The sequence below is a fragment of the Fundulus heteroclitus genome, unplaced genomic scaffold (genome assembly GCF_011125445.2).
Source record: "Fundulus heteroclitus isolate FHET01 unplaced genomic scaffold, MU-UCD_Fhet_4.1 scaffold_41, whole genome shotgun sequence".
Taxonomy (NCBI): domain Eukaryota; kingdom Metazoa; phylum Chordata; class Actinopteri; order Cyprinodontiformes; family Fundulidae; genus Fundulus; species Fundulus heteroclitus.
This window is the reverse complement of record NW_023396824.1, coordinates 1,747,000-1,774,036: the sequence shown is the minus strand read 5'-3', so window position 1 is coordinate 1,774,036 and position 27,037 is coordinate 1,747,000. Positions and strand designations below refer to the sequence as shown.

General features: G+C 42.7%; 1 protein-coding gene across 1 annotated transcript in view; it reads left to right on the top strand.

Annotated features, from left to right (window-relative positions):
* Positions 1-26,170, top strand: part of LOC118560220 — a 60,147-nt gene extending 33,977 nt beyond the window's left edge. The window contains exons 5-8 of the mRNA XM_036131056.1: positions 12,296-12,622; positions 21,661-21,984; positions 24,051-24,377; positions 26,040-26,170. Coding sequence (XP_035986949.1) covers positions 12,296-12,622; positions 21,661-21,984; positions 24,051-24,377; positions 26,040-26,170 — 1,109 coding nt within the window. The remainder of the gene's footprint in view (positions 1-12,295; positions 12,623-21,660; positions 21,985-24,050; positions 24,378-26,039) is intronic.
* The last annotated feature ends 867 nt before the right edge of the window (positions 26,171-27,037 follow it).

Sequence of the window (27,037 nt, the reverse complement as noted above, 5' to 3'; positions counted from 1 at the left end):
TACAGTGTTGGGTAAGTTACTTTAAAAATGTAATCCGTTACAGTTACAAGTTACTTTGTTTAAAATGTAATTGTAGTGTAACTTTTTCGATTACTTTTTGATTACTTTAAGGTTTTAATGAGTATTGACCCATGTTCAACGTTTAATTTTTGAGAACTGAATGTGAACCTTAAAAAAGCACTAAGCTGAAAGGGAACTGCAGACAGGCAATCACAGGATGTCCACAAGTGTGTGTGTGTGACGATTTTTAAGTTTAAAACAAGGAGGATGGATTTTTCGGCAACTCCTTGCCAAAAATTGCATCCCCTGCTATCTCAGAGGAATTGACACTTGTATGACTCTATTCCTGTATATCCATCAGTAGTTAAAGGACAAGAGTCAGCAAATTCAAATTCTGCCCTGTAAAACAATGACAGCACAATTGTTGCTGTATGATCTGAAGCCCCATTTGGAGCTTTTAAACAGGCTTTGAAAAACTTTGATAATTTGCTGCTGTAATATTATAGATTTTTTAGAATAAAAAGCTAGAATGTGCAAAATCAAAAATAACAGAAATACAATTATAGAGCATTCAGTATTGTAAGAAAGCCCACACTGTTTCTGGATAAATACATTATTGTATGAGTTAAGTTCTGTTCCGTTTTCTGCCTTTGTCGTTGTAAAACTGAAATGTCCCATGCTCCTGAATGCACCATAGCTTTCTGACGCTCACGAACGCAACACTGTGAACGCTGAGCTGTGTAGACGCGCGTTTGATTTTCCGCTTAAGACAAAGTTTTGCAGTTTCACAACACACGTCGGCTCTCACGGTTTATTGTTGTGTGTGAATAACAAGAGGTGGCTGTCAACAAGCTTGAAGGCTGTCATTTTTGATTCAATTCAATTCAATTCAATTTTATTTATATAGCGCCAATTCATGAAACATGTCATCTCAAGGCACTTTACAAAGTCAAGTTCAATCATATTATACAGGTTGGGTCAGATTATACAGATTGGTCAAAAATGTCCTATATAAGGAAACCAGTTGATTGCATCAAAGTCTCTCCAAGCAGCATTCACTCCTGGGGAACCGTAGAGCCACAGGGAGAGTCATCTGCATTGTCCATGGCTTTGCTGCAATCCCTCATACTGAGCAAGCATGAAGCAACAGTGGGAAGAAAAAACACCCATTAACGGGAAGGAAAACCTCCGGCAGAACCAGGCTCAGTATGAACGGTCATCTGCCTCGACCGACTGGGGTTACAGAAGACAGAGCAGAGACACAACAAGAGAGACAAAAAAGCACAGAAGCACACATTGATCTAGTAATCTGTTCTACATTAGATGGTAGTAGCGGGTGAGCCGTCTTCTCTGGATGATGTCACAGTTAACAGAACGCCAGACCAGGTGTACCTACTATGAAGAAAAAAGAGAGAGAACAAAAAGTTAAAAGCTGAAATGACAACAGTCATTTCAATTTAATGCAATGCAAATCTGGAGAACAGTAGACTGGAGAACAGTAGAAATCAGTAGAGTGAGAAAAATAGATCCTGATGTCCTCCAGCAGCCTAAGCCTATAGCAGCATAACTATAGAGGTAGCTCAGGGTATGAGCCACTCTAACTATAAGCTTTGTCAAAAAGGAAAGTTTTAACATTAGTCTTAAAAATAGATAGGGTGTCTGCCTCACGGACCAAAACTGGGAGTTGGTTCCACAGGAGAGGAGCCTGATAGCTAAAGGATCTGCCTCCCATTCTACTTTTAGAGACTCTAGGAACCACCAGCAGACCTGCAGTCTGAGAGCGAAGTGCTCTGTTAGGAACATACGGGGTAATCAGAGCTCTGATATATGATGGAGTTTGATTATTAAGGGCTTTATACGTTAGAAGAAGAATTTTAAATTCTATTCTTGATTTAACAGGAAGCCAATGAAGGGAAGCTAAAATTGGAGAAATATGATCCCTCTTGTTGATTTTCATCAGAACTCTTGCCGCAGCATTTTGGATCAGCTGAAGGCTTTGAACTGCATTTTGTGGACTTCCTGATAGTAAAGAATTACAATAGTCCAGCCTTGAAGTAACAAATGCATGGACTAGTTTTTCAGCATCACTCCTGGACAGAATGTTTCTAATTTTGGCGATATTCCGGAGGTGAAAAAAGGAAACTCTGGAAACCTGTTTAATATGGGATTTAAATGACATGTCTTGGTCGAAATTAACACCAAGATTTTTTACTTTATTACCAGAGGCCAAGTTAATGCCATCCAGATTAAGTGATTGATTAAGAAGTTTATTTTTTGAAGACTCTGGCCCAAAGATTACAACTTCTGTCTTGTCAGAATTTAAATGCAGGAAATTTAAAGTCATCCAGCTTTTGATGTCATCAAGACATGACTGCAGTCGAAGTAACTGATTGGATTCATCAGGATTTATGGATAAATATAGCTGAGTGTCATCAGCATAACAGAGGAAATTAATCCCATGCTGTCTGATAATTTTGCCAATCGGAAGCATATATATAGTAAAGAGAATTGGTCCAAGGACTGAACCCTGTGGTACTCCACAAGTGACCCTAGAGTTTGAGGAAGATTTATTATTAACATGAACAAACTGGAATCTGTCCGACAGATAAGATTTAAACCAGCCTAATGGTTTTCCCTTAATCCCTACAGTATGTTCAAGTCTTTGTAGGAGAATATTGTGATCAACTGTATCAAACGCAGCGCTGAGATCTAGCAGGACAAGTATAGACAAGTCCATTATCTGAGGCCATGAGAATATCATTAGTGACCTTCACCAGAGCTGTTTCAGTGCTATGATGAGCTCTAAAGCCTGACTGAAACTCCTCAAGTAGGTCATTACTTTGTAAATGTTCACAAAGTTGATTAGCAACTACTTTCTCGAGAATTTTAGATAAGAAAAGAAGATTAGATATAGGTCTGTAATTTACTAACTCATCTTGATCAAGAGATGGTTTCTTAAGTAAAGGTTTAATAACAGCTACTTTAAAAGCCTGTGGTACATATCCATTTACCAAGGATAGATTAATCATGTCTAAAATAGGACCACTGATCAGAGGGAATACCTCCTTAAACAACTTGGTTGGGATTGGGTCTAACATACAGGTAGAAGGTTTAGATGAAGCTAAAATTTTAGATAGCTCAGAAAGCTCTACTGCTTTTAAACAGTTCAGACACTGCGCAGATTCTAAAGATTCCTCCTACGCTGCCTCACTTACTGAGGACGAGGTAATCATGTTTGGGAGGATGCCAATTATTTTATTTTTAATGGCATCTATTTTATTTATGAAGAATCCCATAAAATCATTACTACTAAGAGCTAAGGGAATGGATGGATCAACGGAGCTATGACTCTGTGTAAGTTTAGCAACTGTACTAAAGAGAAATCTAGGATTATTTTTATTCTCTTGAATTAATGATGAAAAATATGCTGCTCTAGCTCTGCGAAGGGTCTTGTTATACAACAATAGTCTGTCCCTCCAGATTAAGTAGGATTCCTCTTGGTGTGTAGAGCGCCATTTTCTCTCCAATTTCCTAACATTGTGCTTCAAGGAACGCAGCTCTGAATTAAACCAGGGAGCCAGCTTCCTGTGAATAATCACCTTCTTTTTCAAGGGAGCTACATTGTCTAATGCAGAACGCAATGAGGAAGTCACATTGTTAGCAAAGGTATCGATTTGTGAATGGGAAGAAACAGCAGTGCTGCCATCTACAGGGCATTTCTGCAATACTGAGGATATTAAAAGGGGGACAGACTCTTTAAAGTTTGATGCAGCATTGTCCGATAGAGATCTACTATAATGGAACCCTCTTTTGGGGGTGGAGAACTCAGTTAGATTAAACTCAAATGTTATTAAAAAATGATCAGATAGGACAGGGTTGTGAGGAAATACTGTTAATACCTCACAATCAATGCCATATGTCAGTATAAGGTCTAAAGTATGGAGCCAAGAGTGTGTCGGTTTATGCACATTTTGAGCAAAACCAATTGAATCTAGGATAGTTTTAAAGGCTACACTAAGGTTATCACATTCAGTGTCAACATGGATGTTAAAATCACCCACTATAATAACCTTGTCATTTTTTTTTCTCACCAAATCAGATAAGAAGTCTGACAACTCATCCAAAAACTGAGTGTAAGGGCCTGGTGGACGATACAAAACAACAAACAGAAGAGGTTTTATTGCTTTGCAGTTTGGATGAGGGAAACTGAGGGTTAAATGTTCAAAAGAACTGTAGTTATTAATTGGCCTGGGACTAATTAATAAATCAGACTGAAAGATGGTTGCCACTCCTCCTCCTCTTCCCACAGATCTAGGAATGTGGAAATTTGAATAACTGGAGGGAGTTGACTCATTTATACTAACATAGTCCTCTTGTAGCCAGGTTTCTGTGAGACAAAATAAATCAATCTGATTATCAGAAATCAATTCATTAACTAACAAAGTCTTTGGAGGGAGAGACCTTATATTTAATAGACCACATTTAATTCTTTTATTTTTTGGTTCAAGGTGAGCCGTATTGATTTTTATTAGATTTTTATGGTTTGTTCCTTTTAGATCAGTTTTTGATCTGTTAAGTTTTGGCCGTGAGAAAGACACCGTCTGAATAGGATAATGGGTGGGTATATATATATATATATATATATATATATATATATATATATATATATATATATATATATCACCTTGAATGTACATAAGACATCATCTGCCCATCCCTATTTCTTTTTGTATTTTTATTCTTATTTTTCTCTTTTTCTATGATACACTGTATATAACTGATGCACCTTTCCTACTTTAGGCACCTTCTTCTGATTATTGACTAATGAGCCGATGTGGCAAGTGAATTTCTCCAATGGGAGATCAATAAAGCCCTTGTTATCTTATCTTATTGTGTGTTTTTGATTAGGATTTAAGGGTTCTGGACCTGATGGATCATTGAGATGTACAGTGGTTAAGGGTCTGTTATTCACAATAGCCATCGCCTCATATAAGTACGTCCTCAATGAAGAGCTGTCTAGTCTGTTTGCAGATTGGTCGAGAATAGACATGAGGACACTCCTTACTGTGCGGATCTGTCTCTCCCAGACACCTTACATGTGACGAGATGCAGGAGGATTCATAACAAAGCTGCAACCCATTTCGTTCATACGTTCTTGCGGTAGTCCTTTCATCATATCTTGGAACTCAATCCTTGCACATACAAAGTTGGTCACTTTGGAGTTGTCTCACATTGCCCCGTATTGCGATAAAGCAACGTAACGCATTCAGGAAGGCATCAGTAGTGAGGTCATCCAAGACCTCTATGTGAATGGCTCTTGAGCACATGCAGGTAAATATGAGCCCATATTTCTTCAGCTCCTTCCTCCCCTCTCTGACACAGAATGGTCCAAAGCAGTCCATGACACTGTATAGGAATGGAGGTGCAGATTCCTTTCTCTCTGGTGGAAGATCAGCCATTTTTTGTTCTTGATTGGGCTTCCTTAACTTCCTGCATTTCACACATTTGAAGATAACTTGTGTAAGCGGAGCTTTCCAGTCTTACAGAGCTCTCTTGCTTCTTGGACAAGCTGGATAGCTTCAGCTTCAGTGTCCACGCTTGTCAATCCATCGTCAACATAAAAGTTGCATTGAATGAACTTTACTGTTTTCTTGCTAAACAGTTTTTCACCTTCTGCTGCCAGGTACTTGAGCCCGAAGTTGGCACATCCTGGCGAAGATGCAGCACCGAACAGATGGACTTTCATGCGGTACACTGATGGTGGATTTTCCATCTTTCCTTCATTCCACCACAGGAATCGGAGATAGTCTTGGTCTTGTTGTGCCAGATGAAACATACATTCCACATCGCACATGATGGCCACCTTCCCCTGTCTGAAATGACACAAAACTCCAACGGGAGTATTTGTGAGGTCTGGACCAGTCAGGAGATGTTCGTTGAGTGAGGTGTTGCAAAACCTGGCTGAACAATCAAACACGACTCTAATCTTTCCAGGCTTCTTGGGGTGGTAAACCCCATGGTGGGGAATATACCACACTGTTTGACTTTCAATTTCTGTCTCTGGGACCCTTTCAGCATCACCTCTTGCTATAATGTCCTTCATGAAGGCCACATAATCTTTGCAGTATTTCTCATCTTTTTTCAAACGTCTTTCCAGACACTTTAAACGATGTTCAGCACATGCTCTGTTGTTTGGCAAACTTGGCCTCTCTACCTTAAAAGGCAACGGCATCTCATAGTGTCCATCCTGCTTTTGCTTGATGCCCTCTTTTAGTTTTGTGAGGAACTGAAGGTCTTCTTGTGATATTGGAATGTCTTCACTTGTTCTTTCAGCAAAGTCTGACTCAAACACCTTGATTATGTCTGATGGAGAGATAATTTCCTTGACTTGAGTTCTAGAAGTGAAGTGGACTTCAGACTTCATCTTGAAATGAGGCATAATAGCTGGTGTGACTTACTTTGTGACAATGAGGTGACTCACATCTATTTTCATCTTCGTAGTCAATGGCAGTGTTGTTATAGCCAATGATGCTCCAGACTTGATCGCGAAAGGCTGGTCTTCAATACCATGAATGACCTCTCTAGGAGCCAAAGCTTGAGAACAGTTATAGCCAATCAGTAACCCTACTTCACAGTCCAGTTCCTGAGACATTTCATCTGCCAGATGTTGTAAATGAGGCCAGGACTTTGCTGTTTTACTTGTTGGTATATGGGATCTGTTAGCTGGTATGTACTCTCTGGTGTAGCTTACTGGCAGCTTGCTTTTATTTTCCAGACTTCATACCTCTCACCTGTAGACCTTTCACCCTTTCACTTGACCTTTGTTCTTGAAGTTATTGTAGATACCTTAAGCTTCACAGGATTCTTCTTGACATTCAGAGTGTCAGCTACATCCTTCAGGATAAAGGTATTGTCGCTCTGAGTGTCGAGAAGAGCATACACAAGCACTTCCCTTTCTGGTTCAGTCTGTGAGGACACATACACTGGAACAATTGGTGAGGTGTGAGTGCCACCCCCCTTTTGGATAATTCTGAGAGAAGTAGCACTTGTCGGACTCTGGTGTCTTTGGTTTTGATCTTTTATCTTTGTCTTTATCGGTTTCCCTTGACTGATCATGTTCAGACACATCTTTGTCATCATAATTTTTATGTGACGCGTTTTGTCTTGGTTTCTTTCCTTGGTTTTGGTTACCCTTTTCATGGTTTTGATGTAAACATGTTGGATGTTGTTTTTCACATGTATCAGATGTGATTCTTAGGTTACAGGGCTTGGAGTGATGGTCAGTTTTGAGGCAGCCAAATCAGAGTTTCTCTTGCTGTGCTGTTGCTCGTGACTCTCTCTTCGATTGTTTTCTCCATAAATTTACGACACTTATGAAGAGTGTGGTTTGGTTTCTTGCAGAACAAACACTTATCTGTCCTTTCAGTTGAGCTTGTAGTAAATGTCTTTGCACCAATATCACGTTTTTGAGGTCTCTTATAGTTTTCTTGTTCACTCAACTTTGATTTTTCTTCCTTTGATTTCATAGTTTGCCAGGATGTAATGGGATGGCAAGCAATATGAGCCTCCTTGTTGAGGAATGATACAAAGTCTTTGAAATGAGGGAAAGCATTAGTTTCATCCTGGATTGTTACGACTGCTCTGTTCCACCATGAACTTAACCAGTCTGGTAGCTTTTGTGCTATCCTTTGATTTTCCACGCAGTCATTTAGAACTTGTAGCCCTTGTATATAGGGCATGGCTGATTCAACGCTGCTCAGAAAGTCAGCAAAATCACGAAGCTCTACCACATCTTTGGTAGGAATGTATCTTATCACGGTATGCTTTACCGATCAGGAATGGATCACCGAATCTCTCTTCTAAGACACGCCAGGCAGCATGGTAGGCAGTTTCTGTTCCCACCAGGAAATGACCTTAGCTCTTTTGGCAGCACCGCCAACGTATTTGTGTAGGAAAAACAGTTTTTCCTGGACTGGAAGGTTCTTTCGATCAATTAGAGTTGAAAAGGAAAGCTTCCAATCAGTGTACTTTAGAGGATCTCCCATAAAGACAGCAGGTTCTGGTACTGGGATGCGATTTGCAGTGATAGCTTCAGCTAGTCTTCTCACCAGATCATTTGACATGTCTGATGTAGCTGTTTGAGTGGGAGGGGCTTGTGTGTTTTCAGCTTGTTGCATGAAAACAGGCTGAGTGTGCAGGGGATCATAACTCATAGTTGCTTTAGTAAGCATGGCGGCTTGTGGCACTGATACAGAAGTGTAGATACGTGGAGGAGAAGTCAGGGCTTTAGTGACTACAGCTTGGTACGGCTGTAGGACTTCGGCATGATTTGTTGTAGTGGGCTTAGCTTGATGTGGTGAAAGTGTCTGAGGAACCAGTCTTTGTGTGGGAAGAGCTCTGGGTATTGGATTTTGTGATAGAGGGGGTAATGACAGATGATCATCACCATTGTGCTTGATTTTTTCAGTCCATTTATATTGTGCTTCCACCTCTCATATGCTCTCTTGAACATTGTTTTAAGATCCTGTATTTTCTCATCTACTAAAGCTTGTCCCTTTTCAGTGAGCTTTCGTATGCGTTCACTTTTCCGAATGTCTTCAGGTTGTGCGTCTAATGTGGCTGAGACACCTGTGATACTAGTATCAACTTGCTTATGGGTCTCATCTTGACCCTTTGTCATTGCTTCTTCTTGTGCATTAATATCAGCTGTTTCTGATGAAGCGAATGTATGATTTACATCTTCGCTTTGTGACATGTTAACCGTGTGATATTATGCTTACAAATATAATAAAGAATTTAGAGTAAATGGGAAGATAAAAAAATCCCTTTAAAATTGTCCTTCTTAAAAGTTAGTTACAGAGCAACATAAATGGTCATTAGCTCTACAGTATATTACTTGATAAAAATAAAAGCACCACCAAATGAGCTGATATAAAGGACAAATAACTCTAATATTGCAATTACCAGCCCTCTTCACACAATCTGAATATAATGCACATGCTTGCAATGCAATTATATACTTAGGTGGGAAAACTCAGTACCTTAAAACTACAGTTCGCTTAATGAATGGCATTTACCTATGAAGTCTCTTGGCTCTTATGCAGACAAGTGTAGGGAACATTTATCTGCTCTATTTAAGATGAACTCAGTGAAATCCTGGTGCAATGGGAAGCTCTGTGGTAGTTCTGTAGTAACGCTACTTCTGAGCCGTTTTCTTCACCGTGCTCACTTGTTTAGCCTTTTCCGAACTGCTCCTTTAATATTCCCAATGCAAAGTTCACCAAACGACACAATACATCTTCAACTGCAGACAAGTCCTCTACCGACGTCCTCATAGGTTCACAGCGACTTCATCTGGAGTTTACACCCTCGACACGGAGAAGTGTTCTACTATGCCGCCCATTCAAGCATCCGAGGACTCCGGTTCTTTAACTACAGATGGTTTCTTTATTGATGCACTTAGATAGCTAGCGCAGCTAGCAACAGGATGCACCATAGACCACCGTAGAACTACAAACAGACAATAACAAACAATGAATTTACATCCACACAGTCAGTGGTTAAAAACTAAAATAAAGTTGTAGAATTATAGTCTACTGACCACTTTGCCCTCTTGCAGCTCCGAATGGCAGGGGGATCACTTTAGCTTTGAAATATCTTCCCTTTCAACCTGTAAATCTGTAAAAACAGCTTCAGTATACATCATGAAGAAAAAAAAAAAAGGAAGTCAGAAAGACCGATAACAAAAGTGTCAAAAGAAAAGAGGGAGGCCTCTGGTGGTCAAACTAGGTACAGCTGCATTATACAAAAAACTGAATCCACAGCATTAACAACCACTTTTCTGTCATTTCTACTGACGCGCTACAAGCTCTGGCCAAAACTGCTCTGGAGAAACCATTGTTTCCACCAACAAAGGTTCTTTTAAAGAATATTTGATAGAAGGGACAACACTGATGAAACAGCAGCATCAATGCTACCGCTAGCTTCCTGGTTGCGAGCCATCATTGTTGTCCGAAGCCAAACAGTCGCTTCTCTGATATGTCACATCTACAAAAATCCCACCCAATGACCCTGATTGGCTCGTCCAGGTTAGGCCTACTAACAATTAGCCTTTAATGCTTGTCTATAATACAATAGACAGTGCTGTCAAATTGATTAATCCAAGTCTAATCTAAATAATCCTGATAGATACCTTCCTAATATTTACTTCGATCAGTTCTCTGGTGGATGGCAACAGTGTCAAATTTAACTTTACGTCCACTTAGATATAATTGGGTGACTTGATTTCCCCAATTTCCGGGAACAATCCCCATTTTGGATGACTTAGACTTAGACTTAGACTTTCTTTATTGTCATTTTGTATACACAGAGTGCATACAGAACGAAATTTCGTTTTCACACAGCTCAGAAATATTGCAGTAACTCTACAGGATACCTTGCAGTGAATTACGGTACAGGATAAAGTGCAGTGGTCAATCGCAGTCACTTACAGGATAAATTTCAATTTACTTCCGGATAAAGTGCAGCAGTGAACAGTAGGCAGTTGAAATGTAAACAATGTAAACCAAATGTAGACAAATATGCAGTAAGGTGCAGCAGTGGTTTAAAAGTAGACTGTTGCATTGTAAACAGTTTTGCAGTACGTTTCCGGTTAAGGTGCAGCATCAATTTTGCGGGATACGATACAATGTGCAAATCAGCGAATCTAGTGTGGTACACTTTTGTACTTCAGCAGTTCAACAGTCTGATGGCAGCAGGGAAAAAGCTTTTGCAGAACCTAGTGGACCTGCAACGGATGCTGCGGAACCTCTTTCCAGAGGGCAGCAGGGAGAATAGTCCATGGTGGGGGTGTGAGGGGTCCCTGATGATGTTACGGGCTCGGGACACAGCGCTGCGATGAAATGTCTTTTATGGAGGGAAGAGGAGCCCCGATGATCCCTTCTGCTGTCCTCACCACTCTCCTCACGTTCTTCCAGTCGGAGGCACTGCAGCCTCCACACCACACAGAGAGACAGCTGGTCAGAATGCTCTCTATGGTGCTTCTGTAGAAGGTCGTGAGGATGGGCGGGGGCAGGTGGGCTCTCCTCATCCTCCGTAGGAAGAACAGCCGTTTCTGTGCCCTCTTCACCAGTGACGTGGTGTTCACAGACCAGCTGAGGTTCTCCATGGAACTTGGTGCTGCTGACCACCTCCACAGCTGAGCTGCTGATGAGCAGTGGAGCGTGGTGAGGCCGGTTCTTCCTGAAGTCGACGATGATCTCCTTCGTCTTCTCCACGTTCAGGATCAGGCTGTTGTCTCTGCACCAGCCCACCAGCTGCTCCACCTCCTCTCTGTAGTCCTGGTCGTTGTCGTCTCTGATCAGGCCCACCACCGTTGTGTCGTCTGCAAACTTCACGATGTGATTGGTGGTGAACCTGGGGACGCAGTCGTGTGTCATCAGGGTGAACAGCAGGGGGCTCAGGACGCAGCCCTGAGGGGAGCCCGTGCTGAAGGTGATGACATCAGAGGTGTTCTGTCCGACCCGGACTGACTGAGGTCTGTTGGTGAGGAAGTCTAGCAGCCAGTTGAAGGGGTGTGTTGAAGCATGACCTGTCCCCAGCAAAAGTTGTCCCCAGAAATGTCCCGGATTTCAGTGTGTCATGATGGAGTAACACAGTGTGAGATATTTACCCTGTCCTGCTTCTGTGCAAGGTAGTTGAAGAGCTAAGCTAACGCGGCTTCCCCGCCCCGTAGGTTGGGCACCACAAACCAACCCCCAGACAGAGATTCTCTCCCCACCCCCACCCCCACCACAAAATCACAGATGTCCCTGGTTTACATCAGAGAACTCTGGTCACCTTAGGCTATAAGTCTCCTCTACTGTTCTTGGTTGGTCTGTTTCACCCAAGTTCTGTGTACTATGCTACATCCAGATGCTGTGTTCTTCTTGTCTGTTTTTATTAGTCTTAATAGACGTGTGTGTACAGTTATTAAAGTATTAATAACCAACATTTCTGCTTAGGTCAGGTAAGTATTTCTTCTTTGTTACCTAACACCTCTGGTTCTGACTGCATCTTCACTCGCTGCTCCAAATGTCCTGAAGAAGAAAAGATGTCTTCATCAGAAACTGGTTTAAACCGCTTTCTGTCACACAGGAGACAGGTGAGCTCAGATCACCTGGTTGGTCCTCCAACAACCTGCTGGACCTTCTTCAGCCTGAACACTGAGTCAGAGAGACAGGGAGGAGACGGTCATGTGACCCTCAGAGCTGCTGTCTGTCTGTCCATCTCATCTTGTCCTCTGTTGTCCTCTCAGTCCCACAGGTGGTGGTGGACTCAGGGGAGAAGTCTGTCCTGCTGCCCTGGAGAACTGCATTTTACCTGACTACAGATACTAAAGTGGAGTGGAAGGACGAAGACAAGAGGACAGTCCATGTGTATCAGCCTGGTTCTGATCAGCCTGAAGACCAGGACCCGTTCTACAAAGACAGAACCAGGATGAAGAAAAACCCACTGAGAACTGGAGACCTCAGTCTGACCCTGGAACACCCCACAGATGAAGACACTAACATCTACACCTGCACCGTCTACTACAGGGAGGAAAAGCTCCTTAAGAAGAAACATGTTAATCTCCAGGTCAAAGGTCAGTAAGTTCTAACTCTGGGTCAAAGGTCAGGGGTTAGGACTTAACCTTTGTGTTAGGGGTTGGAACTTTTTTTCCATTTCTTAATGTAATTTGTTAGAAATGGCCTTTTAAGGCATATCTCTGTTTGTCTGTGAGAGCGTGTGTCACGTTGTGCACAATGGGCTGTCCTGTGGATCGATGCGCTGTTTCTGTGTGCTGTGCGCAGCACACTCATGTGGCACACCATACTGCAGGTTTATCTGAGGTCACTGTTTCTGTGCGCCTCACTCGTCACGCTGCGGGAGTAGTGATGGTGTGGGTCAGTGGGGTTAGGGTTTGGCCTCCAGATGTCATCCTGCAGACGCCCAGATTCAAGTCAGGTAGTTGATAACTGAGTTTACTTTGAGGTAACAACAGAAAATTAACTCAAACCTTTATTCATCTCAAAAGCGATTTCCTGTTAATCATGGGCAGTTAACGAGCACTAAGTCTCTGACGTCACCCAGCAGGGTTCTTAGATGCAGAGACACAGATAGGGCAGAGCCAGTTCAGATCACTTAAAACTACAGAAACGTTAAGTTTGCAACGCAGCGAGAAATACATGAGCAGACGTAACATTTGTGTCATTTGCAGGTATCTGTTAGTTGATGGGGGAGGTTACTGATGAAGCTGGGAACTATTATCAAGTTCAGATCTGGTCAGAATCTTGCCCTTCTTTCGGTCTGTGGAGAAGCAGCAGTGGTGGTGATCTGTGTTCAGCTCCAGGCTGTCAGGATGTTAGAGCTGATTAATACTCAGTTTGGACTCTGGAGACCAGGGGTCCGTTCTTCGTACGTTTCTTAAAACATCCGAGATCAAATGAGACATCCAAGATGATTTCATCCGGCTAATCATGATCCGGCTAATTGGGTTCTTCGAACACACCTGTTGTTTATGATTAGTATGGCTGGATTGAGTTATCTGAGACAACTGCGCGTTCATGCGTTTGTTTAAAAGGGGAAATGTATCGATAGTAGAAACATTGATCAGCAGCGCTGCTATTGGCTGTTCAGCATGGCCAAAGAACGCACAGTTTTTCTCCCAGCAGAACACAAGCTTTTAATGGAAGGTTATGATGAATTTGAGTCATTAATTAAAACACCTAAAAATCTGTTAAAGCCAGGAGAGAGGGCTGCAAAAAGTAGCAGACAAATTAATGTGTAAATACTGTCCATGGTAGATGTTTCTATCACTTTCTACAGTATTAATTTTTGCATTTTAATAATTTCATATTTACTTTGTTCTTTTATATCAGAGACTCCACGGGACCCACTAGAACATGGGAACAAGTAAAAGGGAAATACAAGAATATTCTACAAAATGGTAGCCTTTAATTATTATACTTTATTTTAAAAAGGCACTTGTTATGTCAAGAGATCCAAATTTCAGTCTCATTCCTTAGACGCTGGAAGTAAAGGACACGTGCAAACTGGGAATTAAAAAAAAAAAATCTTTATCCATAAAAAATGAAAATCTTCCTTTTCCAAGTCATCCACAGTTTACACGGTAAAACTGTATTGCTCCGTGTCTAGATAATCCAACCATAGTTTTTTCTAATACAATATACGGCTCGACAGGAAGCAAGCCTTTCAAAGTAAAACTAAACTTCACAATAAAATGTCCCGAACAACTCTTCTTACTGAATATGATAAAAATAAAAAGCAAACCATCATACAAATAACTTAAATATTTTCTATTTATGGCTCTAAAACCACTTTTTCCTCTTTAAAAGCCACTGTTAAATGATGTGTTTGTCTGTTAATACCAGCCACCAAGAAAAATCTCTCTACAATTACTCTGTCACGCTGCGCTAAAGGATCCTGTCTATTGCGCAATACGCGATTAATTCGAAAACTCTAAAATTATTCTTGCACCTTCAGCAACAGGTTGCAGTCGTAAAAATGGACATGGCTACGGCAGACTTCCCATCTCCTCCGCTTATACAGCCGTGATCTAATCCTGTTTACATGAAATAAGCCTGCTCTGGAGCAGGCTTAACCTAAGGTGACCAGATTTCTGAAATCAAATCTGGGGACATTTCTTGCTCGTGGATAAAAATCAATACAGCTCATCAAGATGAAATTAGGAAACGGGGACAGTAATGGTTTCATTTATTTTTACATATTTATTAATATTTAAACAACAAAAATCAAGTGTAAAAGCCAGGAATGTGCCTCTCCACACTTTTAGTATATCATAAGATGAATAAAATTAATAAATAGTGTTAATAGAAAACTAGAACTGTGTCTTTGGGTTGGGGGTGGGAGTGGAGGGGTCTAAGGTGGTTAGCAGGGTTTTTCAATTTTGTGTAGCTCAAAGAGCTCTGCCACCTCCTAAGGGGAGAGTGACATGAGGAAAAGAAAAACCAGTAAATACAAACATTTAGACTGTGGCTCTCTGTGAAGACAGAGTTCCTCAACCTTTTAAAAAAAGTGCAATAAATACTTATTCTGCTCATGTCTACATACCTATGAGCAATAGGTTTTCTGCATTAACATCAAAAGGAAGTAGTGGTCAAGCCCGCAGGTAAAGTGTGATACAGGTTTCTTACTGTCACCTGAGAGCATCAGGGTCCTGTGCATCTCTAATAAGCAGATTAATTTCTTTCCATAATGGGCTATAAGCACAGCTCCACTACTTTCTGAACCTCAGCAGCTCTTTTGTTTCCTTTCTTTCATTACCGGACAAGCTGATTAATCCAGATGTGTCTGGCTGGTTACTGAAGTCAGACACACCTGGATTAATCAGTCTGACCAGAAATGAAAGGCAGGAAACAAAGGAGATGCTGAGGTTCAGGAAGAAGTGGAGCTGTGCATGGAGCCTGTTTGGGACAAGAAAATGGGTTGTGGTGATGTGAGGTGAAACAAAGGCACAGACTTGGAGACCCCTTGGATCAGTGTGCAGCATGAGCATGTATAAACTTACACAAAGTGTGTATAACTACATTATGTGTATGTGTATGGTAGTAGTTGATGTGCCAGTATATTGTTTGCTCCTATAAGGTGAGTTAACTCCGGTCAGTGAGTCAGCTAACATGAGATCATCTCTGGTTTCTTCAAGGCGTTCTGTGTCTGAAAAGCCATCAGCCCCGGTATCCAGAGGTCTGGATAAAATAAGAGGAGAAGAGGATGTATTATGTGCAGAACTGACATTTTTAAAAAACAAGAAAAAAATACAACTAAACTGCCTCTTCATTCTACCACAGCTAGGAAAGTGCAGTGAAACTCATGTTCAGTGCAGAGACTCAGAAAGAGGTTATATCCTCAGACAATTAGGCTTCTCAACTCAAACCTGAGTCACTCTGTTTTACATAGCAAACTTCACACACTACATTACTCAATACGTTAGTTTACCACTTAAATAATGTCAACGCTTTATCAATTGAACTTTATTAATACTCTAAATTTTTCTCTCTTCTCATCAATCGTTCTTTAAATCAGTGTTTCTATTTTCCTCCACTCTCATTTAATCTCCTTTCTGACTTCCTATCCTCTTCCTCTCTCCTCTTGTATCAATCTTACATTATTCTAAAACAGACATTATATAATTAAAATCAGTTCCAAAAACATTAGAATGTACAACATGAAAACTTGCAATTATTGTTATTTTTATTATTATATCATCTAATTAAATACTATAAATCTAATTACCACAATATTCGGAGCTACAAGCAAAAACAACATAATAAATGGACATTAAACAGGTGGTTATCTCTTCCTCCATCATTCTCAGATCATGTAGATCTTTTCTCATTCAGTTCTCCTGGTACTGACTCCTATTTTTTCATGAGGAACTTTTATATATCCAAACTGAGCAGTAGAAAAGCTAAACCTAAGCCTGGAAGTCTGTGCTCATAAATCCCAACCACAGATCAGCAAAACAACTTGTAATACCTCCTCTACTTCTAACTATCTGAAATATAAACTAAAGGTCACCAATCAGTTCTAAAACATCTTTAGAGGAACCCTTGTTGATCCCTGGAGAACCAGCGTACCAGATTAGCGCCTTACAAAGAGTTTTCAATTATTCTGTTACATTTTATCCAAGTGTCTTTTACTGATGTGAGCAGCAACTCGTGGTCTTGTCTTACTTTTTATTGATAATTTTTAACCTGAACACAAACCAAACATTTATCACAGGATCAGCCCGATCCAAATACGTACCATGACACAGGGCAGCTCCCCCTGTAACAACGAGTTTCCACTTGTTCTTCTTCTTCTGTTTTAAAATGGTGCGCTCTTCCTTCTTCTTTTTCTTCTTCTTCTTCCTCTTCGTGTTTTAATAGCATCTGACATCCAAAATGATCACTACCGCCATCTAGTGGTGCGCGCAGCGCAACCACCTACCGTAACACATTTTCCCCCTCGGTAAAATCGGGGACATTTCCGGGGACAGCTTTAACCGGGGACAGATCACTGGTTAGTGATCCACTAACCAGTAGAATAATGATAAACATTGTTTTCATTGTAAATAGGGTTTCACAGCTGTAACATTTTCTTATTAAATTCATAAAATAAAAATAAAATGTACACAGTTTTGCAAAAGATAAAAAAAAAGATTGTGTCAGAGTCAGAGGCCTCTGATATCAGTCCCTTAGCACGTGATGTGAGCGCTACTTGCATAGATTAGTCCGACTTTCATGAATCCCAAGCAAGGAGGTAATTTTTGGGCAGTGACTTTGAGGCTTAATTTATTGAAATGTACAATTTTAATTTCCTGAGAATAAGAGTGTGCTAATAGGCAAAAAGACTGCAGTGATTGTAACATATGGTGAACATATGGATTATGTTCACCATAATCTGTTCACAGCGTCCTCTGTGGAGACGTTCTGACCAGACGGCGTCCTCTGTGGAGACGTTCTGACCAGACGGCGTCCTCTGTGGAGACGTTCTGACCAGACGGCGTCCTCTGTGGAGACGTTCTAACCAGACAGCGTCCTCTGTGGAGACGTTCTGACCAGACGGCGTCCTCTGTGGAGACGTTCTAACCAGACAGCGTCCTCTGTGGAGACGTTCTGACCAGACGGCGTCCTCTGTGGAGACGTTCTAACCAGACGGCGTCCTCTGTGGAGACGTTCTAACCAGACAGCGTCCTCTGTGGAGACGTTCTGACCAGACGGCGTCCTCTGTGGAGACGTTCTGACCAGACGGCGTCCTCTGTGGAGACGTTCTGACCAGACGGCGTCCTCTGTGGAGACGTTCTGACCAGACGGCGTCCTCTGTGGAGACGTTCTAACCAGACAGCGTCCTCTGTGGAGACGTTCTGACCAGACGGCGTCCTCTGTGGAGACGTTCTGACCAGACGGCGTCCTCTGTGGAGACGTTCTAACCAGACGGCGTCCTCTGTGGAGACGTTCTGACCAGACGGCGTCCTCTGTGGAGACGTTCTGACCAGACGGCGTCCTCTGTGGAGACGTTCTAACCAGACGGCGTCCTCTGTGGAGACGTTCTAACCAGACGGCGTCCTCTGTGGAGACGTTCTAACCAGACGGCGTCCTCTGTGGAGACGTTCTAACCAGACGGCGTCCTCTGTGGAGACGTTCTGACCAGACGGCGTCCTCTGTGGAGACGTTCTGACCAGACGGCGTCCTCTGTGGAGACGTTCTAACCAGACGGCGTCCTCTGTGGAGACGTTCTGACCAGACGGCGTCCTCTGTGGAGACGTTCTAACCAGACAGCGTCCTCTGTGGAGACGTTCTGACCAGACGGCGTCCTCTGTGGAGACGTTCTAACCAGACGGCGTCCTCTGAGAAGACGTTCTAACCAGACAGCGTCCTCTGTGGAGACGTTCTAACCAGACAGCGTCCTCTGTGGAGACGTTCTAACCAGACAGCGTCCTCTGTGGAGACGTTCTAACCAGACAGCGTCCTCTGAGGAGACGTTCTAACCAGACAGCGTCCTCTGGAAGAACTTCAGGGTCAGAGCGATGGGACGATGGTCACTGAGGCAGGAGATGGTTGGTTTCTTGGGAACAGGAACGATAACGGAGGATTTCAGGTAGGCAGGAACCGTGGAGATCTACAGGGAGAGGATGAAGATGTCCAGAAGGACCCCTGTTAGCTGGTCAGCACACAGATTAAGTGTCCGGGCTGACACCACACCATGTCTGGACCTGCACCCTGGTTGGTGTTAACCTTCTTCAGGGAGGAGGTCATCTGGTGGAGCTGCAGGAGGAGAGGCTGATGGTGCTCCTCTGGCTGGGGGAGAAGAAGCTGTTTAAGGTGTCAGGGAGAGCCGGTCATTATCAGCTGCTGGTCGCTGAGCTTTGAGTCCCTGATGTTTCTGATGCGTCTCCACATGTTACCTGGATGGTTGCTGCTGAGATGGTCCTCCATGCGCTGCTTGTACCTTTGCTTGGTCTTCTGGACCGTTTTAACTTCTAGCCCTGCTGTAGGCCACTCTATCTCCAGATCTGAACGCTGCATCCTGGGTCTTTATGGGGTAAAAGCGGTTCCATAATAAACTTGTACATAAAAGGATAGTTGTTTCCATATTAGTCAGAAGTTGTGCATAACAAACATTTGTAAACTCATAATAATTTAAATCACATTCAAAAGATACAACATACAGTTTAAATAGTTACAACTTCAATAACTAATAAATACAAATTTCAAGTTTAACACGCGTCAGCCTGATAAACACAAAACAAATAAATCACTCTTTTTTTTTAAAATTACGCACTAACTCTGTAAACAGGCCACGTAGGGAAGCTTAAAAGGATATTGTTCTCGCCTCAAACGATCTGAAAACGTACTTTTGAAGAACAACAACAGCAGCAGAAAAGGGAGTGTTTAACTTACCACTGTGATCTCTGCGCTGTCTGGAATGAAGCTGCAGCCGCGGTGCATTCAGAGACGGTCAGTCTGAAGAGCGCATGCGCGGCTCCTATCTTCGCACTCTGTGCTCCATTAACCAGCCTTGGAAACCGTGACGTCAGACCACTGTTGTGAATTCGTATTCTCAAAGAAAAAATCCGTATTCTCAAGCAGCCGCTGCTGTTTGTGTTCATAAAGAGTAAAGCACAAATTTAAACTTGAAATTTGTATTTATTAGTTATTGAAGTTGTAACTATTTAAACCGTATGTTGTATCTTTTGAATGTGATTTAAATTATTATGAGTTTACAAATGTTTGTTATGCACAACTTCTGACTGATATGGACACAACTATCCTTTTATGTACAAATCTATTTAGAAAGCTATCGTACCCCATAGGTCTTCAGCAGGAACCGAGCTGTCCACCCCTGGTTCTGGTCAGGAGACACTCTGATTGTCTCTGTGGGGAGGACAGCAGCTCTCTCTGATTGCTGATTCATATTAATGTTTATTGTCTGGTGTTTTATCTTTATTATGCTGCTTGTTCTGTAAAGTGTCCTTTAATGATGGAGGTGCTTGTTTAAATATACTTTTTCAGGGTTTTTACGGTACTAGTGGCTTGTGTTTTTCTAACAAAGTAAGCTGACAAGAACAGGGGTTTGAGAGAGAGGGGGAGACATGCAGCAAAGGACTACAGACGGGAATCGAACTCGGGTCAGCCACGTTTAAAATCAACCCCTTCACTTTTAAAGGCACACTATGCAACATTTTTCAGTTAATTAATGTGTTCCATACCGTTTTGGATGATTAAATGAGTCATTTTAGGTTGAACTAAGGTTTTCTTGGCCGCCCTGGTGGTCTGTGGGGGAAATACCGTACTTGCAATTGCAGGAGCCCTCGGCCCGCGTCCACAGACTCAGAATCTCATGCAAGACCGGGAGAGTCGGTCTTGCTTTACGGCGAGAACATGTTTGTTGCTAGCGCAGTGGCGATATTTGTGCAGTTATCATGGCGGAACCAGCGAGAAAACAGAAAGCCCATGTCGAAGCAGGCAAGAAAGAGGAAAAGGGCTGTGGACAGAGAGAGGAGTCGTACGCGGGTGAACATCGGGCAAGCTTTTTCTGAATGGCGAGAGCTAAAAGAAAAAGAAGGCTGCAAGGCTGACGCAGACCTCGCGTTTCTGCTGATGAGATTGTAAGTAACATTGTAGGGTTTCCCTCACACTACCGCCTCCCAACATTCCAAAAAAAAAAACTAACTCGATATGCGCACAAAGCTTGTCTCCCCCGCTCCGCCTCCACCGGTCGCTCCGCCGGTTGCGCAAAGCTTGTCTCTTTCCCCCGCCCGTCCGCCCGCCCGCCCGCCCGCCCGCCCCGCCGGTCATCCGGTAAGCAAATTCCTAGGGGAAACACTGCATTGGAATGGTTTCTCTCTCTCTGTGTGCATGTTCATACTTTCACTGTGTTAGTCATTGTTTGTAATGCCGTTTTTTCGACTTTTGTATTCGTTGCGTTCGCCTGTCTGCTAAGCTCAAAACAACCGCGCCTGGCTTGACGGACAAACCAGAACAGCTGAGCATCTTTACAACAGTGCACTTTTACTTTTGCCCTCTGGGGGGAGCCTCGCTGGAAAATCAATCCCAGTTGCATAGTATACCTTTAAATAAAATAGATTTATAGATTTACATAGATTATTATTATTAATATTATTATTAGCATTACTATTTCAGACTACTATTTGGCTGCACAGTGGCGCAGTGGGTAGCGCTGTTGCCTTGCAGCAAGAAGGTCCTGGGTTCGAGTACACCCCTGGGTCTTTCTGCATGGAGTCTGCATGTTCTCCCTCTGCATGCGTGGGTTCTCTCCGGGTACTCTGGCTTCCTCCCACAGTCCAAAAACATGACTGTTAGGTTAATTGGCTTCTCCAAATTGTCCTTAGGTGTGAATGGTTGTTTGTCCTGTCTGTCTCTGTGTTGCCCTGCGACAGACTGGCGACCTGTCCAGGGTGAACCCCGCCTCTCACCCAGTGAACGCTGGAGATAGACACCAGCACCCCACGACCCCATGAGGGATTAAGCGGTTTGGAAAATGGATGGATATTTCAGACTGGATATTTCAGACAGCCCAACATGTTGGAGCTTCAGCCAGTCACAGAAAAGATGCTACTGTCTGTCCAACTCATCTTGTCCCTTCTTGTCCTCTCAGTCCGAAAAGTGGTGGTGACTTCTGGGGAGAAGTCTGTCCTGCTGCCCTGCAGAACCAAAGTTCACCTGCCTGGAGATGCTACTGTGGAGTGGATGGACGCCAGAGACTGGAAGGTCTGTGTGTATGAGCCTGGTTCTGATCAGCCTAAAGATCAGTACTGGTTCTACAGAGCCAGAACCAAGATGAATAAAGACCTAATGAAGACTGGAGACCTCAGTCTGACCCTTGAACACCCCGTAGATAAAGACACTAACATCTACACCTGCACTGTCTACAAGGACGGAAAGATCCTGATGAAGAAACAAGTTAAGGTCAAGGTCAAAGGTCAGTGGTTTAAATGTGATGTGGCTGTATTTTTCAATCCAAAAAAGTATAAATAAATAAAACAACTGGACTTCTGTTCTGAAGCTGAAGACGTTTCTCTTCCATCCAGGAAGCTTCTCAGTTCTAAATGTCTGCAGTGGTGAGGAGTTCCAGCTTTATAGACCTGCTGGCCTCCTTAGAGCTTAGACTCACCTGGAACTAATCGGCGCAACAATAGAGAGTCATTAGGCTCCTCGTTAGGCTCCTCGTTAGGCTGGCTCCTCGTTAGGCTGGCTCCCAGGAGGAATGTTGTGGTCACATGCATGGAGGAGTGAACTGGGGGGAAACTTGGCAGGAATCAAACCTATAACTGTGTTGTAAGTTTCTGAAAATTCAAACCTGAGTCCTCCTTCTCTGGTCAAACAGAGCCTAACGAGGAGCCTAACGAGGAGCCTAATGACTCTCCATTGTTGGGGCGATCAGCTCCAGGTGAATCTAAGCTCTAAGGAGACCTGCAGGTCTATAAAGCAGGAACTCCTCACTACTGCTGTCATACTCCAGGTCTGGGTGCAGGTCTGGGCTCTCTTTCTCTTCTCTAAAAGGCGTGACGGGAAGGTGCTCCTTATCACTGCTAATTAGAGCCATTCTTAAGGAGCAGAAACCAGGAGGAGGGTGTCAGTTCTTTCGCGCTTCCAGCTTAAACCATTTATTCAAACCCTAAGAACTTTCGAACCAGGACCTTTCCAGGAAACTGGATTCCTCTGATCGCCTGCATGCATTAGTCCTCCTCCTTGAGCTCACCTGCCTGTCCACCGTCCTACACCAAAAAGCACTGGAGTGAGAGAGTCACTGGATTTGCACCCAGACCCCGGACACCACCAGCATTTTGACAATAAACCTTATTTAACTAAACTGCCTGTCCGTGGGGTTGCCCTGATTCAGAGTAATTCTTTTCTAAACATGAAAACTACAGACATTTTGGGAAAGCTTCCTGGATGGAAGAGAAACGACTTCAGCTCCAGAATAAAAGTCCAGTTGTTTTATTTTTTTGATTGATCATGACCTGATAACTGAGAACCTTCACCAACTTATTGATGTTATCAGGATCTAATTTTCTCACTATATTGAGTTCTACTGTTCTTCAATTATGCATTATGTGTTGTCATTTCTGCTTTAACTTTCTGTTCTCTCTCTTTTATCTTCATAGTAGGTACACCTGGTCTGGCGTTCTGTTAACTGTGACATCATCCAGAGAAGACGGCTCACCCGCTACTACCATCTAATGTAGAACAGATTACTAGATCAATGTGTGCTTCTGTGCTTTTTTGTTTCTCTTGTTGTGTCTCTGTTCTGTCTTCTGTAACCCCAGTCGGTCGAGGCAGATGACCCTTCATACTGAGCCCGGTTCTGCCGGAGGTTTTTTTTCCCGTTAATGGGTGGTTTTTCTTCCCACTGTCGCTTCATGCTTGCTCAGTATGAGGGATTGCAGCAAAGCCATGTACAATGCAGATGACTCTCCCTGTGGCTCTACGGTTCTCCAGGAGTGAATGCTGCTTGTCGGGACTTTGATGCAATCAACTGGTTTCCTTATATAGGACATTTTTGACCAATCTGTATAATCTGACCCAATCTGTATAATATGATTGAACTTGATTTTGTAAAGTGCCTTGAGATGACATGTTTCATGATTTGGCGCTATATAAATAAAATTGAATTGAATTGAATTGAATGTAATTTCCAAATCAGCTGATTGGTTGCATCAGAGCAGCATTTTCAAGGTTTCATTGAACATAACACATTAGAGAAAAGTCCAGAGAGGCTCCAGAACCAGTGCAGGAAGAACCGTCCGCAGCTTTCTGCTGGGTCTCCTGTCCATACTGGGGACGTTCTGTCCAACAGTCGGTTCTGCTGCTGAATGGACCAATAATCTCTGTCTCTGAATCCACAGCAAAGACAACACTGAGTCTGCTCAGTGGAGACATGGGACACAATTCAGAATGGAACCAGTCCAACATGCTGGACCTTCATCTGTCCACAGAGCTGCTGTCTGTATGTCCAACTCATCTTGTCCTCTGGTGTCGTCTCAGTCCCACAGGTGGTGGTGGATCCAGGCAAGGAGTCTCGCACACTGTCGTGCAAAACCACAGATGAGCTGCCTGGAGGTGCTAAAGTGGAGTGGACGGACAACAGAGATAAGAAGGTCCATGTGTATAAGGATGGTTCAGATCAGCCTGAAGAACAGGACCAGCTCTACAGCAACAGAACCCAGATGGATAAAGACCCACTGAGAACTAAAGACTTCAGTCTGACTCTGAAATACCCCACAGATGGAGACAGTAACATCTACACCTGCACCGTCTACAACAAGGAGGAAAAGGTCCTGATGAAGAAACAAGTTCAGATGAAGGTCAAAGGTCAGTGGTTCAGATCTGATGTTTTTCTGGATTTGTAGGAATCAAACATAGTGACAACACTAAGCCCATCCATCCATTTCCTGACACACGTATCCCTGCTGGGGTCTGTTTACACCCTGGACAGGTAAGCAGCCTATCACAGGACAACACAGAGACAGACAGGACAACCAACCATTCACACACACACTCACACCTAAGGAGGATTTAGAGAGGCCAGTTAAGCTAACAGTCATGTTTTAGGACTGAGGGAGGAAGCCGGAGTACCCAGAGAGAACCCATGCATGCACAGGGAGAACATGCAAACTCCATGCAGAAAGACCCAGGGTGGAATTAAACCCTCAACCTTCCTGCTGCAAGGCCACAGTGCTACCCACTGCACCACTGTGCAGCACCACAACACTCAGCATGTCACTGAATATAAACCTAATGCTAATTTTCCAACTCCTGTCCCTGCCTGATATTTAAATTCTGTAACTGGAAGCATTTCTTCATTTTCTTATTGAATATTAAATCTTTATTTTAATTCAGATTATTTGATGTAGAATCAGATGGAGACTAAAATATTTATAACCGATGACTAACTGAAGGCCACACAGTGAACAGACCTGTAGAAAATATAAAAACCCTTAGAAGAAACATATGTATGTACAAATGTAATATTTAGAACGTAACGTAACGTACTGTAAGGTGTAGTCTGTAAGTGAAACAGGCTGATTGATTGATTGTCAGCAGGTGTGTGTACAATTTTCATATTTTACCACCAAAGTGAGCACTCTGATGTAAAGTGAGGACCTTCTTTTGGTAGACGGTAACAGCTCATATTGTGAGCTGAGGATGAAAGTAGGATCAGACAGTACCTTCTGAGCGTGTCTGAGGACAGATGGGCTGCAGGGAGGAGTTTTCAGTCCTTCCTATCACCTTCATGGCAGTTTGTAGCAGACGACTAAGTTTAGATTTTAGTTGCACAGAGAGGTAGCCGTACCACGCTGACCAGTGGTGTAGTGGTCCCTGGAGAAGTGGGCATAATCACAGTTTTTGCTCCTTTTTTAACGCAGCCCAGAAAAAAGCTGTTTTAGAAACAATCACATGAAAGACTGCTCTACTTCAGTAGTTGCCCAAACTAGCAATCTACTTAAAATAACAATTCTTTTGGTTTTTGGATCCCATTTAAAAGCTTCTTTTTGATAGGCAGTCCACAGGTCTGGCCACTCATTATTAATGTCTACAGAAAAACAACAAAAGTGATTGAATTACAAGCTAACAAAGAAAAACTGACCACAACCCATTTAAAACTCTGCCATTACCAGACTATGAAAAACCAAAATTTATATTTAAATCTCATCACAAAACATCAAGTCTCTCATCTCATAACAATAGAAGAAAGGCTCTTTGGTAACAACACCACTTATAACTGTTCTTCCCGTTAGTTCATTTCTTAGAAATGCGTTCAACAAAATGTAGAAAACAACAAACAAAAAAAGAGACGTCCATTTGACTCCCAGGCTCTGTCAATTATACGATGTAGCTGTAGCTGTCGCTGAAGCTATATCCGTGACTTTCAAGCCCTGACAAGTTATTAAAATCATTTACACTGTCCAACCATAAAAGCCCACCCACCATAGTTGACATTTTCATCCGAAGTTGTACCGACATCTTTGGCAGTGGACGAAGAGGCAGAATTCACCTCTCCGACGGGGGTGTTGGCCAGAGCGGGCGTCAACGTTGGGATCAATTGTACCGCCGGTGTAGCATCGCTAACATTAGCTGAGCGGCTTGCTAATGCTGATTTGTGAGGACGTTTGTAACTTTGAAATGAAAGTGTGGTTTAAATAACTGGCTTCATATTACCGGTTCATCACTAGAGGCAAATCATTTAAAGTAAACTTGTAAAAGTTAGCAATATTGACCTCAGCATGACCCGCCCTTCTCTGCCTCCGATTGGCTCATCGGTCGTCATGCCTAAAGTTAACAAATTAAATTAGTAAAGGCAGCGAGTACTAGCCAATTAGAGACAGAGTAGGGTGGATCGTGAAACCGCATATAAAATGGGCAATTTGGCTCACAGATACTACAGAGTGATGCGCATCAGGGGGGTTTAGAAGTGGGTATACGCAATGCTGACTGAAAAATAAGCGGGTATACGCCATATACCCGCATTCACCCTGGGCTACACCAGTGATGCTGACGTTCCAGGCCTGATGATGCTAATAGAATAAAACATGAGCTTCTGGTTAACCCCAAAGACTCAGATTCTACATTAGAAATACAGTCTCTGCTGTAGACGTTAACATAACGTGTTGACGTGAATTTCCCACTTGAACAAGTTATCCAAGTGAACACCCAGATAGCTGTAAGAACACACCCGACTTATTTTTTGGTCATGAATGAAAAGCGCCGATTGTCACTTAAAGATTTTGGGTTAGGGATAAACTCTTCTGTTTTCTTAGTATTGATAACAAGGTGGTGCCATTGCACCATTAAACAAAGGACTGTACCTCATTAAAGTATGGTGAGGGGTCCATACCTTCATGCAGCAAGCCGAGAGTAGCGGTGTTGTCAGAGAACTTAAAAACATTATTTATGGGGCAGCTGCTGATGCAGTCATTGGTGTAAATAATAAAAAGAACTGGAGAAGTAAGAACCCATTTTGCGTCACTTTG